This window comes from Pseudorca crassidens, chromosome 2, assembly GCF_039906515.1.
Source record: "Pseudorca crassidens isolate mPseCra1 chromosome 2, mPseCra1.hap1, whole genome shotgun sequence".
Taxonomy (NCBI): Eukaryota; Metazoa; Chordata; class Mammalia; order Artiodactyla; family Delphinidae; genus Pseudorca; species Pseudorca crassidens.
This window is the reverse complement of record NC_090297.1, coordinates 78,794,493-78,813,197: the sequence shown is the minus strand read 5'-3', so window position 1 is coordinate 78,813,197 and position 18,705 is coordinate 78,794,493. Positions and strand designations below refer to the sequence as shown.

General features: G+C 35.6%; 1 protein-coding gene across 3 annotated transcripts in view; it reads right to left on the bottom strand.

The window, feature by feature from the left end:
* The window catches only part of ZNF326 (zinc finger protein 326), a 36,774-nt gene that overhangs the window by 11,178 nt on the left and 6,891 nt on the right, over nucleotides 1-18,705 (bottom strand). Inside the window, exons 3-8 of one of the 3 annotated variants that reach the window (XM_067726849.1) lie at nucleotides 16,034-16,069; nucleotides 15,827-15,938; nucleotides 13,280-13,685; nucleotides 10,723-10,921; nucleotides 3,438-3,549; nucleotides 1,091-1,238 (exon numbers count right to left, since the gene is read on the bottom strand). In XM_067726849.1, coding sequence (XP_067582950.1) covers nucleotides 1,091-1,238; nucleotides 3,438-3,549; nucleotides 10,723-10,921; nucleotides 13,280-13,685; nucleotides 15,827-15,938; nucleotides 16,034-16,069 — 1,013 coding nt within the window. Of the gene's footprint in view, nucleotides 1-1,090; nucleotides 1,239-3,437; nucleotides 3,550-10,722; nucleotides 10,922-13,279; nucleotides 13,686-15,826; nucleotides 15,939-15,979; nucleotides 16,070-18,705 lie in introns of those variants that run through there. The other 2 variants (XM_067726850.1, XM_067726851.1) reach the window with 2 other exon arrangements.

Here is an 18,705-nt window from a genome sequence, read left to right as displayed (position 1 = left end):
GCACATAGTATAGGCCTAGCACCATGCTTGGCCTATGGAAGATAACAATATCTGTTATATAAGAACTAGTAAATGTTCTCAAGGAGCTTACAATTTAGTTGGAAAGACTAATACAAAGTCCCAGGAAACTACAAAAAGTATTTACTTTTCAAGATGTATTTTAGGTACATAGAGAGAGAGAGATCGAAGACAGCTGATAGGCAAGAGATCGTCTCAGGACAGGTGAATATGAAAGTCCTAAATAACAGTTAGGAACCCGTTAAACAAAATTACAGAAAGAAATTTTAATTAAAGTACACAATTCTGCAAGGATATAGAGGAGTAAATGATTCCTGTACTTCTAACCTTCTAACAGCTCCATCTCTTTTGCCCAAACTAATTGTATGTACAGTTAGCAGTCCAGATCCAGCCCTGGCCCCAACTATCCACCCTTTCTCCAAGCCACTTCTGCCTACACCATCACGCTGGGGCCTTCCACTCAATAGTGTCATCTGTTTAAGTGTGAGTGTGTTCAATTTCCAATTTTTGTTAGTTCACTGAGGGGAGTGTCTTTGTCTTCAGTGCCTGAACAGCACCTTCCGTAAGTATTCAAGAAAAACTGTTGAACTGATGATCACATTCTGATAATATAAAGGACACTAATCAAACACGAGGCTCTGGCTCTGAATTCAGACTTCCATTTATTGAAAGTCACTGAACTGCTCTGAGCATGATCTTTTAGGATAAAGAGGAGTTAGTATAAGGCTGAAATGAAATATGAAGAAAAGTACCCAACACAACACCAGGTACACAGAAGACTGTTAATAGATGATAGCTGATTCTGTATCAATAAACAGCTGTTAAAGGAATTTTTTCCTGACACCTCTGCCAGAAACTACTGTGAAAAATGTACTCTCAAATAACAAATCTAAAATCTATGAAAGAGGAATCCACGTCTACTTCTGAGCTAATTTTAAAACAACTCTTTCTTTAAGTGAATAGTAAATTAAATTCTTAGAAACATAAAATGGGAGAAAGATGGGAAACTATGAAAATATAAGAAATTCAAATGTCAGATAAAGTGCTTCTCACTTCAGAAACAGCTACTTACATGCAAAAATTCCATAACTACTTTATCGAATTTGGTTTGTTTTTGAATATGATCTAATGTTTCCTGGTGTGAAGAACTTTCCAGATGCAGTTCAATATCTTTTTCTTCAAATGTTCGAAATTTACAAAATGAACATGTGAATGCCATTCTGTAAGGGGAAAAAAAAGTTTTTCTTTAAATACTACCTTATTTACTTAGAAAGAGTTCATAAGACTATACCAATGAAATTAATTTTCCCAGCATAAATGATTTCCTCTCTTCCATTTAATGGTTGATTTAAATTTAGCTTAAGTCAGAAAAAGATAGTATCTAAGTACCTGTCTGGACACTGTTATTATACCAATTGGCATCGCTGGCCCACACTGGAGCTTCTGGGTATGAAAGATGGATCAATGAATCTACTTAATCTAATCCTAAACTATCCACTTCAAGTCTAGATCAGTTAGAAAGCCAGAGCAAACTTCAAGCAGTATCAAGTTCCGAAGTTCTACTACTTATTTTACACTCTGTTCCATCCTCAAGCTTCCAAACCACTGAAGTAGTGACAACAAAGCCAGGTGGAACATCAGACAACCATAATTCTCTCTGTTAGAGCTCTTGGATGATCAAAAGTCCTGCCCTGTAAAAATCACTTCAGGATGACTAATCAGCCTGGACTGGACAAATGCACTCATTTAGAAGCTCAGGAGGCACTCCAGAATGAATTTTCCCTTTTTCTGCCATTTAATTATTCCTACCTCATATATTCTTGTTACTTCCTTTTCCTCGAATTACAACACTGGTTTCCTAATTGGTTTCTTTGCCTCTAGTCTCCATTTTCCAACTAATTCCTTACAGTACTATTATACTTATTTTCCTGGGTAAGAGTATAGGATCTGATATCTACTGCTGGGTTTATTTCCTAGCACCCTTATGTGACCTCAGGCAACTTAACTTATCTGGGCCTTAGTTTTCTTATCTTAGTAAGATTAAAACCCTCATAGAGGTGTTTGAGCATCCTCAGATTTTGGTATTTGAGGGTCGGGTGGGGGTCGGGTAGGAGGGGTGGTGGTCCTAGAATCAATCCACTGTGCGATGACTGTAAATATCAAAAAATCATTCCTATATATCTTTTTTTTTTTTTTTTTTTTGGCTCTGTTGTGTCTTTGTTGCTGCGTGCATGCTTTCTCTAGTTGCGGTGAGCAGGGGCTACTCTTCATTGTGGTGCGTGGGCTTCTCATTGTGGTGGCTTCTCTTGTTGCAGAGCACAGGGCTCTAGGCGTGCGGGCTTCAGTAGTTGTGGCACACGGGCTCAGTAGTCGTGGCACACGGGCTCAGTAGTCGTGGCACACAGGCTCAGTAGTTGTGGCTCGCGGGTTCTAGAGCACAGGCTCAGTAGTTGTGGCGCACAGGCCTAGTTGCTCCACGCCATGTGAGATCTTCCCAGACCAGGGTTCGAACCCGTGTCCCGCACACTGGCAGGCAGATTCTTAACCACTGTGCCACCAGGGAAGTCCCATTCCTATATATCTTTGATCAAACCTTTTCATTTGACTCTCAGGAATTTTTTCACATCCAAATTGATGTATCTGCCTTTTCAAGGAAACAGGTTTTTGTTTTTGTTTGCTTAAACACAATACTTTATCGATTCTAAGACATATTTTTCCTTATTGCATCTCGGAAATCAGTCTGTATCATAAAATTAATGACATATCACAATCTCTTTTGGCCAGATAGATTATTGCTTGTGCATGTAAAAAATCAGGAATTCCAGTTTTAAAATCTGTAGAGTGATTGTCAGTGGCTTGAAAGTCCCAAGGACAATTATACAGCATTCTTTTAGACCCTGACAACCAAATAGCTATGGGAGAGGTGGAGAGTAGCAAATTGAATATGTCAATATCCTTGAGACAGGAATCAAACATAGGCTAACTATACACAACTACAGCACCAGCTTAAGACACCAAAAACAGCTTTTTAAAAAATATCTTTTCTTTTTTTACTTTTTTCCAGTTTTATTGAGATTGACATATAACATTGTGTAAGTTTAAGATGCATAACGTAATTATTTGATACATGTATCTATTGTGAAATGATGAGCACAATGAGTTTAGTTAACGTCCAACACTTCACTAGTTATATTTTTTTTCTTGTGCTGAGAACTTTGAAGATCTACTCTCTTAGCAACTTCAAATATATATACAGTATTGTTAACAACAGTCACCATGCTGTACAATATATCCCCAGAACTTATTTATCTTATAATTGGACGTTTGAACCTTTTGGCCATCTACTCAATTTTCCAACCCCCAAACCCCGGAAACAGTGTTTTTATGAGTCCAATTTGCAGACTCTACTAAGCACAAACCTGTATCCATCTCCATATTTCTCACTGTTTTTTTCTCTTCTGCGCCTTTGTTTCTCTCGCCGAGCCTCAATTCGTCGCTTTTCTTCTTCTTCATTTTTAGGATCTGTTTTTGCTAGGGGATCAGACAAAAGAGTTAAAAATAAAAATCATTTTTCCATTCTCCTTTTCCAGTCCCCAGTTCATAAACTATAGACATACAAGATTTACTTGACGGTCATTATCTAAATTGAACTCACCACAAAAATCAGAATTTGAGATTACCCAGCATTTCTGAAACTTCATTCATGTGAATAACATCATCATGAACTTTGCCTATTTACTTCTCACCTATGTTATTATCTGCTACATATTTTTCTGTAGATCTGCTCATTTTTTCTTATCCTCATTTTAAGCAATAATATCCACATCACCTAAAATAATTTTGAATACCACGCTCTGGGAAACACGGAAATAACCTGACCTTGCATGAATGTGGAAAAACAATGAGCACTAGAAAGAGAGCCTTGGATACAAAAACTCATTTATTATAGCAGCTCTCCCAAAATTTCTTAAAATGTATAAACTCTAAAACAAAAGCAGATTCTTCCTCTTTTTCTCAAAACATGCCTTAATGCGAATACACAGTACAAAATGCACTATTTTAACCATTTCAAAGTGTACCATTTAGTGGCTTTAAGTGCATCACAATGTTGTGCAACCATCACCACTATTTAGTTCCAGAACTTTTTAATCACTCCAAAGAGAAACCCCATATCCATTAAGCAGTCACTAATGCACCTGGTAAAACTACCAATCTGCTTTCTGTCTCTACAGATTTTCCTATTCTGGATATTTTATATAAACAAAGGATACAATACGTGGCATTTTTTTGTCTGGCTTCTTTTATTTAGCATAATGTTTTCAAGGTTCACCCATGTGTTGTACCATGTATCAGTACCTCCTTCCTTTTTATGGCTGAATAATATTCCACTGTGCGAATACACCACATTTTTTTCATCCATTCATCTGCTGATGAACATTTGGATTGTTTCCACCTTTTAACACTTGTGAATGATGCTGCTATGAACATTTATATACAAGTTTTTGTTTGAATACTTCTTTTCAATTCTTTGAAGTATGTATCTAGGAGTGGAATTGTTGGTTCATATGGTAAGTCTACGTTTAATCATTTGAGGAACCATCAAACTGTCCCCCACAGCAGCTGCACCACTTTACATTCCCACCAGTACTGTATGAGGGTTCTAATTTCTCCACATCCTCATCAATACTTGTTATTTTCCTTTTTTTATATTTTTTTTGCGGTACACGGGCCTCTCACTGCTGTGGCCTCTCCCGTTGCAGAGCACAGGCTCCGGACGTGCAGGCTCAGCGGCCATGGCTCACTGGCCTAGCCGCTCCGTGGCATGTGGGATCTTCCCGGACCGGGGCACGAACCCGTGTCCCCTGCATCGGCAGGCGGACTCTCAATCACTGCGCCACCAGGGAAGCCCTCCTTTTGTTATTTTTAAGACCATCGACTTCACATGGTGTGAAGTGGTATCTCATTGTATTAAAAGAAAAAGGTTCTTTCTTATGATACAATTAACTTTAGACTTACAAAAAAAAAAACCTCATCTGCCCTCAAACTTTTCCTTTTATACACTGTTTATCCTTTTGGATTACCTTTGGAAAAATATCTAATACAAAATCATGAACACCTGGGGATTTCATAAACTTAACTGTAAACAAATATTAAGTACTTGCTATGCATACAGTGGGATGTTTCAAAACTATATAAAATACCTTAAAATTAAATATCTAGATTATTTTTCATCTTTTTTTTTTTCTTTTTTTTTTTTTTGGTGGTACGCGGGCCTCTCACTGTTGTGGCCTCTCCCGTTGCAGAGTACAGGTTCCGGACGCGCAGGCTCAGTGGCCATGGCTCACGGGCCCAGCCGCTCCGCGGCATGTGGGATCTTCCCAGACCGGGGCACGAACCCGTGTCCCCTGCATCGGCAGGCGGACTCTCAACCACTGCGCCACCAGGGAAGCCCTATTTTTCATCATTTTATAAGAGCTTAAATGTACATGATTATTTTATTAACCATTTTCAATATCCTCCTTCAGTTCCCCTCAAATCCTCACTCTGTATAAAATCCACTTGTACATGACCTTAAACTAGAAGCAGTTCCATTTCCCTTCATGTGCTAAAACTACGATATATGTTGTACCTCTATCCAAATGACTGAATACGGTTCCTTTCCTACTTCTTTTCAACAAATCATATAGTCTATATACTACAGTGTAGCAAGACTTCTTATTCCTAAATATTCAGCAGACATCTTTCAGAATGCCCACCTCATGCCTAAAAGTGAAAGCCTGATTTGACTACAGGATTTTGGCTTCATTGTTAGTTATACTACACTGCTCTCTCAAGTTTTGCTAAAAAGAAAAAAAAAGTTGGGTCACATATAGCCACTTTAGTGGCAAATCAGTTTCTGATTCAAACTTTGCAATATTTATTTAACTATACCTGCAAAATATATCTTTGAAATCTATCCCAAGAGGATCAACTGAATTGCCTAGTCTAGAAATATTTAGAGTACACAATTCAGTAAATAGCAATCTATCAACTAAAACAGTATAAAAGTTATCCTTACTAACACACACTCTACCTATTAGCAGGTTTCCTGAATTCCAGAATATTGCTATTTTTTACTAAATAATACAGATGTCCCACGCAAAGCATGGCAGGAAAGTAGATTTAAGAATAGTATTTAAACCGTTCCTGAGTCTTGTATTAAAACTTATAATTTTAAGGAAAAAAATCCAACATTTGCAATATCAATTATTTTTTCAAATATGATACATTAAAATGTCTGTAATGTTGTAATTAGATTAAAAAAGACACTATCAAACTCTCAGAGGAAAACATAAGCAGAACACTCTATGACGTAAATCACAGCAAGATCCTTTCTGACCCACCTCCTTGAGAAATGGAAATAAAAACAAAAATAAACAAATGGGACCTAATGAAACTTCAAAGCTTTTGCATAGCAAAGGAAACTATAAACAAGACGAAAAGACAACCCTCAGGATGGGAGAAAATATCTGCAAATGAAGCAACTGACAAAAGATTAATCTCCAAAATTTACAAGGAGCTCATGCAGCTCAATATCAAAAAAACAAACAACCCAATCCAAAAATGGGCAGAAGACCTAAACAGACATTTCTCCAAAGAAGATATACACACTGCCATCAAACACATGAAAGGATGCTCAACATCATTAATCATCAGAGAAATGCAAATCAAAACTACAATAAGGCATCACCTCACACAAGTCAGAATGGCCATCATCAAAAAAATCTACAAACAATAAATGCTGGAGAGGGTGTGGAGAAAAGGGAACCCTCTTGCACTGTTGGTGGGAATGTAAATTGGTACAGCCACTATGGAGAACAGTATGGAGGTTCCTTAAAAAACTAAAAATATAACTACCATACAACCCAGTAATCCCACTACTGGGCATATACCCTGAGAAAACCATCATTCAAAAAGACACATGCACCCCAATGTTCATTGCAGCACTATTTACAATAGCCAGGACACGGAAGCAACCTAAGTGTCCATCAGTAGATGAATGGATAAAGAAGATGTGGCACACATATACAATGGAATATTACTCAGCCATAAAAGGAAATGAAATTGAGTTATCTGTAGTGAGGTGGATGGACCTAGAGTCTGTCATACAGAGTGAAGTAAGTCAGAAAGAGAAAAACAAACACCGTATGCCAACATATATATATGGAATCTAAGAAAAAAGAAAAAAGTTCATGAAGAACCTAGGGGCAAGACAGGAAAAAAGACACAGACCTACTAGAGAATGGACTTGAGGATATGGGGAGGGGGAAGGGTAAGCTGTGACTAAGTGAGAGAGTGGCATCGACATATATACACTACCAAACGTAAAATAGCTAGCTAGTGGGAAGCAGCCGCATAGCACAAGGAGATCAGCTCGGTGCTTTGTGACCACCTAGAGGGGTGGGACAGGGAGGGTGGGAGGGAGGGAGACACAAGAGGGAAGAGATATGGGAACATATGTATATGTATAACTGATTCACTTTGTTATAAAGCAGAAACTAACACATCATTGTAAAGCAATTATACACCAATAAAGACGTTAAAATATATATATATATATATATATATATCTTAGTTTTAAAACTGGATGTAAAAAATTTGAAAAACTGGACTAGAAAAACTTGGAATATTCATTCATTACAATGATCTTAACCTCCTCCAGTCCCAACAAGATTAGGCCATCAAATATTAATTCTAAAGAAGAGAGTAATTTTTGCCCCCTTGCAATATCACCTAACTTGGAAAGATAAAATGCTTTTCAGTCATCAAGGCAAAAGTAAAATAAATATAAAAAGCAAAAAATAATTCAGTGTACAGTCAAAAACAGGCAAAGTATTTGTTGTATATTATTTTGTTATTATGTTTTCACAAAGAATGCTGAGAAAGACATTTCCTTACCTTTTATTTATGTATCCTCTTGACAATCTAATTTGGTCAAATGTACTTGATTTCATTTAGAGATACATTACAAAGTTAAGTAAAATACAATGACGGAGAAAAGAAACAGAGTAATCTGGCTCTGAACTTTTTTTTTTAAGATTTATTGAGATATAATTCAGTATAAACCATACGATCCACCCATTTAAAGTATGTAATCCAATGTTTTTTAGAACATTCACAGGTATGTGCAAACATTACCATAATCAATTCTAGAACATTTTCATCACCTTACAAAGAAATCTGGTACCCTGGTATTACTCCCTACACACCCCAGAGCCCAAAGCAACCACTAATCTACTTTCTATCCCTATAGACTTCTGTATTCTACACTTTCAAATGAAAAGAATCATATTATGTGGACTTTTGTGACTGGTTTCTTTCACTTCATTAATCTTTTCAAAGTTCATCCAAGTTGTAGCATGTATCAGTACTTCACTCCATTTTTATGGCTGGAAACTATTCTACCATTCTATTCTGTATGGACGTACCACATTTTGTTTATCCATTTATCCACTGATGAGCATTTGGGTTGTTTCTACCTTTTGGCTACTATGAACAATGATGTTATATGTATCTGTACACAAATTTCTGTGCAGACATATGTTTTCATTTTTCTTGGTATATACCTGGGAGTGGAACTGCTGGATCATATGGTAATTTGTTTAACCATTTGAGGAACTGTTTTCCAAAGTGCCTGGACCATTTTACATTCCCACCAGTGGTATAAGAAGGTTCTGATTTCTCCACATCCTCGCTAAGACTTGTTATTACCTTTTTGATTCTAGCCATCCAGGTGAGTATGAAGTGGTATCTCATCGTGGTCCTGATTTAAATTTCCCTGCTAACTAACTGTTGGGAACTTTTTCATGTGCTTATTGGCTATCTGTATATCTTTTTGGGGAAAATGTCTGTTCAGATGCTCTGCTCACTTTTTTCAATTGGGCTATTTGTCTTTTTATTGAGTTTAAAAATTCTATATATTCTAGACGCCAAGTCCCTTATCAGATATGTAATTTGCAAATATTTTCTCCTACTCTGTGAGCTGTCTTTTCACTCTCTTGATGGTGTCCTTTGAAGCACAGAAGTTTTTAATTTTGATAAAGTCCAATTTACCTATTTTTTATTTGGTTGCTCATTCTTTTAGTGTCATATCTAAGAATTCCTTGCCAAATCCAAAGCCATGAAGACTTACCCCTGTTTTCTTCTGAGAGTTTTATAGTTTCAGTCCTTGCATTTAGGTGTTGCATTTTAGCTTGTGCATGTAGCAATCCAGTTGGTTCCAGCACCATTTGTTGAAAAGACTATTCTCTCCTCATTGAATAATTTTAGCATTTTTGCTAAAATAAATTTGACCATAGATTTATGAGTTTATTTCTGGACTCTCAATTCTCTTCCACTGATCTATATGTCTGGCCTTGTGCCAGTACCACTCTGTCTTGATTACTGTGGCTTTGTAGTAAGTTTTGAAATCATGAAGTAATGAGTCTTTCTATTTTGTTCTTCTTTTTTTAGGATTGTTTTGGCTATTTTAGGTCCCTTGCAATTCCCTATGAATTTTAGAATCAACTTGTCAATTTTTGCAAAGAAGTTAGGTGGCATTCTGATAGGGATTGGGCTGAATCAGTAGATCAGTTTGGAGAGTATTACGATCTTAATAATGTTAAGTCTTCTGATCTATGAACATTTATTTAGTATTCCATTTATTTAGATCCTTAATTTCTTTCAACAATGTTTTATAGTTTTCAAAGTATAAGTTTTGCGGTTTTTTAAAATTTATTTATTTTATTTATTTATTTTTGGTTGTGTGGGGTCTTCATTGCTGCACATGGGCTTTCTCTAGTTGCAGCGAGAGGGGGCTATTCTTCATTGCAGCGTACGGGCTTCTCATTGTGGTGGCTTCTCTTGCTGTGGCGCACAGGCTCTAGGTGCGCAGGCTTCAGTAGTTGTGGCATGCGGGCTCAGTAGTCGTGGCTCGCGGGCTCTGGAGCGCAGGTTCAGTAGTTGTGGCGTACGGGCTTAGTTACTCCACGGCATGTGTGATCTTCCTGGACCAGGGCTCGAACCCGTGTCCCCTGCATTGGCAGGTGGATTCTTAACCACTGCACCACCAGGGAAGCCCTACACTTCTTTTGTTAAATTTATTTCTGAGTATTCAATTCTTCTTGATGCTAAATGAATTAAATTGTTTTCTTAATTTCATTTTCTGACTGGCTCTCAATTTTTAACACTGTAAAAATGGAAATATGATTATCTCTAAGAATAATCATGTCCAGAAGATAATGACCAAATTAATTTTCTAGAAGAATGCACAGCTTTTCCTGGTACCAAGGACCATGAAAAATTTCTTGCCTTTGACCTCATGAAGGGGATTCTATGTAATGTAACATACCACTTCTTCAATAATATATCCAACAATAAATATAACACCCAAGAAAGGAGTCTGAATCAAAATCATGTGTGAGGTCTTTTTAAAAATATAGACATTCTGGCTCCACCCTAAATCAAGATGTAGCGAAGAGGGGTGAACCAGGGCATGTGAATTTAAAAAGTATCTTTTGGTAATTTTGATATCCACGACTGATTAGGGCATCTGCAGATCTGATTTCTACAACTGTAATTATTATACTGTTTCTCTATATAAATGTGAAAAATTATCTAAATGCACTGAGTTAAAAAAAATTAAAAGTACCTTGAACCATAGCAAGGTTATGTTTTCTTACTTACTGGGTGATTTGCTGAGGCTCATCTTCTCCACAGGTTTTGCTAGCTTGGGTTTCTTGATAAAGGTTCCACCAGGCTTATTAAATGGTTGCATCATTTTTCTCTTTATTCCTCTTGCAGCAGTAACTGTCACATTGGTGGGTTTGTTTTGATAGTCAACAACAATTCCAGGTCTATGAATGCTTCCAAAATCACTCATATGCTGCAAATTTGTGAAATCAAGAAATATTAGCACAATATCCAATGATAACGTATGAATTCATATATAATTTATGTTACCTATCTAAAATTTTTCACCTGAAAATTCCTCAGAATGTAACTAAATTTTACAAGTCCACTCTGAATAAATACATTGAAAAACTTTGTAAATTATTACATGAGCTCAAATCCATTGAATTAGTATTTTTATTTCCAGAAGAACATATATGAATATTTCCTGTTTTTTGATTCTTACAATTCAAAATTACTTGAGATCATAAACAACATATGTGCCTGTCAGAATATTACCACTTGTACAACTCTCTGACAACTCCTCTTCAGAGTTCCTAATCGATGTTTTCCCATGAAAAGACCTTAAAAGAAATCTTTATTTTACTAAAACCTGGCTTAAAACTAAGATACACAAAGAAGACCATATTTGAAGTTTGAAGTAAAAAAAGATCCAGAAATGATTTAGGATTTCTCCCTGTTGAAAAAGGGATGAGAAGGCGAGATGGAACATTAGTATGAAATAGGAGAGTTAAAGCATAACCATGCATCAACTTCCAAGACACACTTCAGATAAAGAATTGCATCTGACGTTCCATTCACATTCTTACCTAGAGAAACATATTCTGACCCAGAAGCCCAAGAAGCAAAAGTTTACAGACGAAGAGTCATGCAACCAAACGACTCTTTGTGTCCCTTCCTCTTCTCCTGTCGTTAACAAAATCCACTACACCAAAAGGCCACATGTTCATAGAAATTTACTCTACTAACCCTACTTTTAGAAGATAAAGATTGAGGAGTAATCTGAAGAGAAGGATCCAATGGGAATTGTACAAGTGAAGATTAAAAAAGAAAGCCCTATTGGTTCATCTATGTCATTAACAGGAAGAAAGAAAGAAAAGTCCATTCCGACTAGAATGGTGGAAACAAAGAACAGGAATACCTGTTTTTCTATCATGAAAACAAAATTGATATTTGAAGTCTCATTGAGAAAAAAATCATTTGCCTAATGGAAAACGTTAAGAGTTTTCCAAATTTTCCAACTGGAATAGATTTTCAATTTCAAAACCCAAAGCCTATTATCCCAACTATTTTCAATTAATCTACAATCATGAAGCATGGTAGAATAGCAACATATCAGTTGCTTACATTTGTATATTATGCTTAGGAATACCTATCTAACCTAGTAGACTTGAATAAATTAGTGTTTCCAGGAAATTTACATAGTCACATCAGAAAAATCTTCATCAATTATCCATTAAAGGTGCAATGCATTTTACATAAGTAAAGAGTAACTGTTATAAATGCAAAATTTCTACACAAGTATGACAAACTACACTGATGTACCAAAGGCTAGTGAGCAGTTAAAAATATGTGCCCTACAGCATTTTTTATCAGAAGTACTTTCCTCTGCAAACAGAATATTAAGAGCAACTGACTTAAAAAAAATAAAACGCTCCTCATGTTATAGCAAAAATACAATATTCTTTATAGGATCAAAGTGCATAGTAACTCCACAATCTACATACCCTTACTAGGTAAAATTTCATGTCAGTCAAGTTACCTGAGAATGTAAGGCATAATCTTTATACTATATATCCTGAAATTAAATACTTGAAGACTAGTATATTTACTCATTTAAGCAGTAATTTACAAAATATTACTTCCTAGGAAGAAGCCGTAGACATGTTTATACAGGGAGGAAATTATTTCTCAATAGTAAAACTAGTGACACAGGTAAAACAGAACACCCAGCAATAGGACATACTGTAAGAGAGTAAGTTAGCAAAATTATACTGACCACAAATCATCTACAACCTATTATACATATCAACTTCTTCACCATGTAAACATGGCTAAGCTACCCTCAACTATCACCGATTTTTAGTCTCTTGTGTTTAATGTGAAATATGAAGCTTTGAAGAAATTCTACGTGCTAGAGTTTAGCAGCAAAGTATACACATTTTATCATACATTGCACCTTTAACCTACTCAAAAACTCCAGAAGGGTTCATTACCTTTACATAATCCAAGAACTGTCCCACTAGCAAAATTGCTAGTGTTTACAAGGAAAAATGCAACTCCTTTTAACCCCTTTTAGACCAAACCTAATATCCTCACCTTTTTAATAAAGGGAGATTTGGCAAAACTTTATGAACAGTCATCTCACACTGCCACGTATTTTCTGAGGTGGAAAACTTTTATAGGCAACCTAAAAATTATGCTTAGGACTCAGCTTTTCTTCAAAATACACTGGGATGAACAGTGTTTATTCTAGTTGAAAACCATGGTCTTGAAAGGGTTTAAAAGAGTGACTAGTGAAAAGAATCTGAAAAGATTCTGTTGTACTTACTCCTCGGCCTCGGCCTCTGCCTGTTGATGGTCCTCCAAAAGCATCATAGTTTCTGCTTCCAAACGTACTTTCAGGATAAGCAGGCGTTCCTCTCCCCCGAGAGCCTACAGGTGCAGGCTTCATATGGGGTGAAGAAAAACTGCTGTAGGAAGAGTAATTCTCTCTTCCTCTGTCCTCCATAAACCCAGGCCTCAATTTTGAACGGGAGTAAGGTGCTTCCCAGCTAGACCCGCCCTGGTTTCTACCTCCGAAAGAGTCAAGGCTATTCCGGTAGGAGCTCTCAAATCGACCACCATAACTACCTCCGAAGCGGCTTTGTTCGGGTTCATTAAAACCATAGCCAGATCTGTACAGATCTCGCCCACCCAGAGAAGACCTGGAGTCGTAAGACTCATAAGGTCCAAACCTGGAAGAGTTGCACAGTGAGGGAAAAAACAAAAGTAAGCTTACTAATGTTAGACAATTCAAAAGACAAATTATCAGATGACATTTATCAACTAAAATTCATTTATACCATACTGGTTTGCACAGTTCTACTTTTGTTCACACCTGATTAGGGCTGGGCAGTTCAACATGAGACCAGATAGAAAGCTATCTGAGTCAGTGTTTAAATATGAATTGAGTTAAGTAAACCTTAGCTTAAAAATCTGCTTTTTGGCAGCTTTCTATTTTATTAGAAAGAAAAGATTTGTCTGTCATTATTTAAGCCCAGCCCTAGTCTTGGGAAAAGTCATTTGTTAAAGTTCACAAACTACTCAAAACTTTCTTTGAATCCATCCCTAATACTGGAAAATACAAAATATTTACAACATTTTGGCTTTCAATGGGGACACAAATTGAGGACTACACAGATGTAGGCTACTTGTGACACAGAAGAGATCCATTTGCACCCCCAATAATCTATATGACAAAACTGCTTCATTGTGTCTACAGCAGTCAAAATTGGGAGAGTTATCTGGTTATGAAGTTTGGCAACCTGCCAAACTTTGGTTAAGGTCAATAATCAATCCTCAGTCACTTTTTACTTGTAGACTAATAAATCTAACAAATCTAGAAGGATAAGCACATAAAATAGAACATAAAAGTAAAAGACCACCAACATATACCCTCTGCATATGAATTTTCAAGGCAGATTAGAAAGAATACATTTTATAAGGTCTTCAATTGTTTGAAAAATTATTCCCTATTATCAAAAAATTATTCCCTAGTATCACATAAAATTATCACATAAAGCTACTCTAAAAAAGGGAGTGTACAGTCTCCTCAAGGTTTTAATAGAGTCAACAGAAGAAACAAATCATCTTACTTCTCACCGAAGCATGGATTACAGAAGTCGCTTATCTTACAACATAGTTTTATAAAGGCCCACAATTACACGAGATAAATGATAACATCTACATAGTTTACGCACATTACATTTACAATGTAATAGGGCAGGAAGAGATATGGTAAAACATTTAAATGTGTTACATTACTTCAATTATTTACAGATCACTAAATAGAAGGTACTATTTACTTCTGAATCCTAGTAACCATATAAAAATTATTCCTCTTTTCAACTACATTTTTCAAAACATCTATCACGTAAGCAAAATTGTTGTAACTATTTTCTTGATTTTTCTCTACTATAAACCATAATGGCACACTTGAAGCAGAAAAAAGAAAAGTAAGCATCATTCAGTCCATCCTTAAGGAATCCAGATCCTTCAATTTATGAAGAAGGACAATACTTTCTAATGTTTCCTAACTAGTTTTACTTATATCTAGTAGGAATCTTTGTGCCTCAAAAAGTAGACCCCCCTTGACCTGAAATGTGGTCAACCCTAAAGCCTGTAGGAGTTCAACTAGGTTTAAGCTTTACACAGCATTGACAGTGAAACGTAAGTACAACCTAAATTCTACTGCATTAAAATAAGAAAAGGTATCATACTCATGGCTTTAATATAATGTTCCTAGTCTAGAGCACAAGTGTTTCTGGTATAAGCAGTACCTGCCAATAAATAATCTAGACATGATTTAAAGAACACTTTTATTATTACAATATGCTCTTGTAACTTACTTTAAAATTAAAAGAATAACTATTTTAAATGTTTCTTAGAAACTGAATGTTGCTAGACTGGTTCAGTTAAACCCATTCTAGTCAAAGACTGCTTTGCTGCTTTATAGAGTACCCCACCGTAGTAAAGATTTTTGGAAATTCATAAGAAAAAGCTTCACAAATAATATTTCCAATAACATTTTTATATCATTTGTTCAGGACATTCTGATTGATAAGCAGTTAAAAGTAAAAGAAGAAAAAAAAATGCTCACTGCTAAAGACAGAAAATCTTACTCTATTATAATGAAATGATAAAGGTTTTCCTGAGATTTTCCTAATGTCTGCCAGTGATGCTGAGATAATTTTTAGAACCATTAACACCTTTCAACATTTAAGGTGATTCTAAATAGCAAAGTTCAAGTAGCGCCACATGCCTAAGGAATAGGAAATTAGAATATCCAGAATCTTACAGTCATCTAATTATTTGGCCAAGTGATGAAGCAATTTACCTGCTACCCCCACCACCACCACTGTGACTGTCCATGCCATATGACTGGTTTAGGTAGGAGTCCATGGATCTTTGACCCCCACAGGATCCATGGCCATAGTCACGATCCATCCCTACAAAGAGTTTAAAAAGAAAAAAATTAAATGACGCTCACCTTTACTGGCACTCAAAAGAAGTATTTTTAGATAAATATCCTTGAATGTCAGACCTCCATAAGATCCGGGGCCATAATCACGATCCATTCCTAAAAGAGTCAATAGCAAAAGGTCAGTAAGATACCATTCTCTTCAGGAATCTTTGCATAAAACACAAGATATTCATATCAGTCATCTGAGATGATAATTCATCATTAACATTTAAGCTAAAGTCACAACAGACACTGAAGGAAAAAACACACAGATTATAATCTACTGAAAAATCAGATTTGCTAATGAAACCTAATTTTTCAAAGAAAAACATTATCAACTAAAAAGTTCTATATTAAAATTATCTTCAATATAGCCAATGTTTATTTGACTAGGGTACTACCATAAGGCCCTGTGTTAGGTGCTACATGGTACATAATTAATAATTCCTATTCTTAAGAAAAGTCAGTATTTAATAACATCAAAAGGAAAAATTTTTGTTACAAGTATAATCTTCTACATCTAACTCCTCTCAAAATGTCTAAAAACTCAGAAGCAGCCACATTTTAAATTAGCCCAATTGAAATTAGTTCATACAGTAACTGAAATAGGTATCTTTAAAAAGTAAAATCAGAGTAGGGCCAATCTGTGGTACTGTGCCTATAAATATTTAAATCCTCAAATACTTTGAATAAAGGGAATGAATGTGAATTCTAGCAATACAGACACTAAAAAAATTATGATACAATCGAGGCACTTAAGTATATTTTATTACACTGTAATTCCACTTACATCCCAACCTCTGACATGAAAAACAAATACAACAAAAGAGGTAATAAAATGAATTTACTATGATTATAAAATTGAAAAAATTTAAAAACCATTCAGAATGTGTTTCCTATAAAGTCCTTTAAGATCCTTCATTTATCACCCTCTCCAAGTTTTATGCACTAATAAATGTAAGAATATACATGGAGCAAATACATTAATTTTTATTTTTTAAAAACGCTAAATTTTAATTATAATCATATAAATATGATTTCAGGTCCTAATAACAAAATCTTGCAACTTTAAACCTGAAAGCAACCTAAATGATCAAATTTAATCATTTCATTTTATAGATTATGGAACTATAAAGTCCAAAGAGATGAAATGATTTTCCTAAAGTCTCATAAATAACCACCCCTCTAGTTTCGTGCTGTCGCTTCTACATGAAACACTCTCTTCTACCACCCCAAATATCAGCTTGTTGAAATTTTCTAATCTTTTAAAGTCCATTTCAAATACTAATCCTTTCAAGAACATTTTTACTGATGTTGTCTCAGTTGATTATCATCTTTTTTTTGAATGTCTACAAAACTCTGTAGCTCTTACATGGTATTTATGATACTCTGCCTTATACAGTATTCTGCTATTTGTGGCCTCATTTTTTTTTTTTTTTGGCTGCGCCACACAGCATATGGAGATCTTAGTTCCCCAACCAGGGATGGAACCTGTGTCCCCTGGAAGCGTGAAGTCTTAACAACTGGACTGCCAGGGAAGTCCTGTGGCCGCATTTTAAATGTACACTAGACTTGTGGTCAGGGTCTGATTTTTCACAAATTTTTTATGCACCCTAGGACAGCAGTTTTCAATAGGCTGTTGATTACTGAGAGTTGCCAGGACCCCTTCAGAGGGTCCACAAGGTCAAACTATTTTTATAAATAGTACTAAGATATTATCTGCCTTTTTTCACAGTGTTGAAAATTTTTTTGCACTGAAGATGCAAAAGCACTGGTGGATAAAACTGTTGGTGCTATAGCACAAATCAAGGCAGTGACACCAGACCACACTAGTAGTTGTACTGCACACTTGCAGTAAAAAATAATAAAAATGCCATCATTGCTTAAAGAATGTCCTTGATGAAGCAGTAGGAGTTATTAATTTTATTAAATCATGACCTTTGAGTACACTCTCTTTATGATATTCTGCGCAGTAAAATGGAAAGTATATGTAAAGCAATTTTGCTGCATATCAGTGCATAAAGTTCCATTAAGTGCCATAGTTCTCTCCAGGAAAAGCCACTGAATTAGCCACTTTTTACAAGGAATACTATTTTTACTAAAAGGAAAGACTGACATTCAAAAACTATGGCTTTCAGACTTGAGCATCTGGCAGACACTTTCTCAAAAATGAAGTGAAACTCACTTCAAAGAAAATAGGTAACAATATTTGTTGCCAAAGATGAAATTCAAGCTCTCACGTGAAAATCAGAATTTTATAAAACTTGAGCTTGACAGCTTCCCAACACTTAAAGGTTTTTCTGATAAAGTTGATACTAGTATTACTGAATATGACTTTTTACACTGTACAATAAAATCTGTCAATATCTGGAAAATCTGAATAACTCAATAAACCAGTACTTTTCAAATAACTAATACCTGATATTACAGGATCATAAATCGTAAAAAGATCCATTCAAAGTGCAAGGCATACAAATGCATTTTAATATAACAAAAAGTTTATCAATATACAGAAAGTACTGAGATATTTTACATTGTTTTTTGTTCATACTAAGACTTCAAGTCAAGTTCATACTAAGACTAAGACAGCATACCTCAATACAGACTCTCCACACTGCAAGCGCTCAATAGTCATACGTGGTTAGTGTCTACCATATCAGATAACACAGTTCTAAACTGATAAAATAGTTATCTGTCTTTAAAGTTGGTAATTATACAATATAATTTGCTCATATCTCATATAGGGGACAATT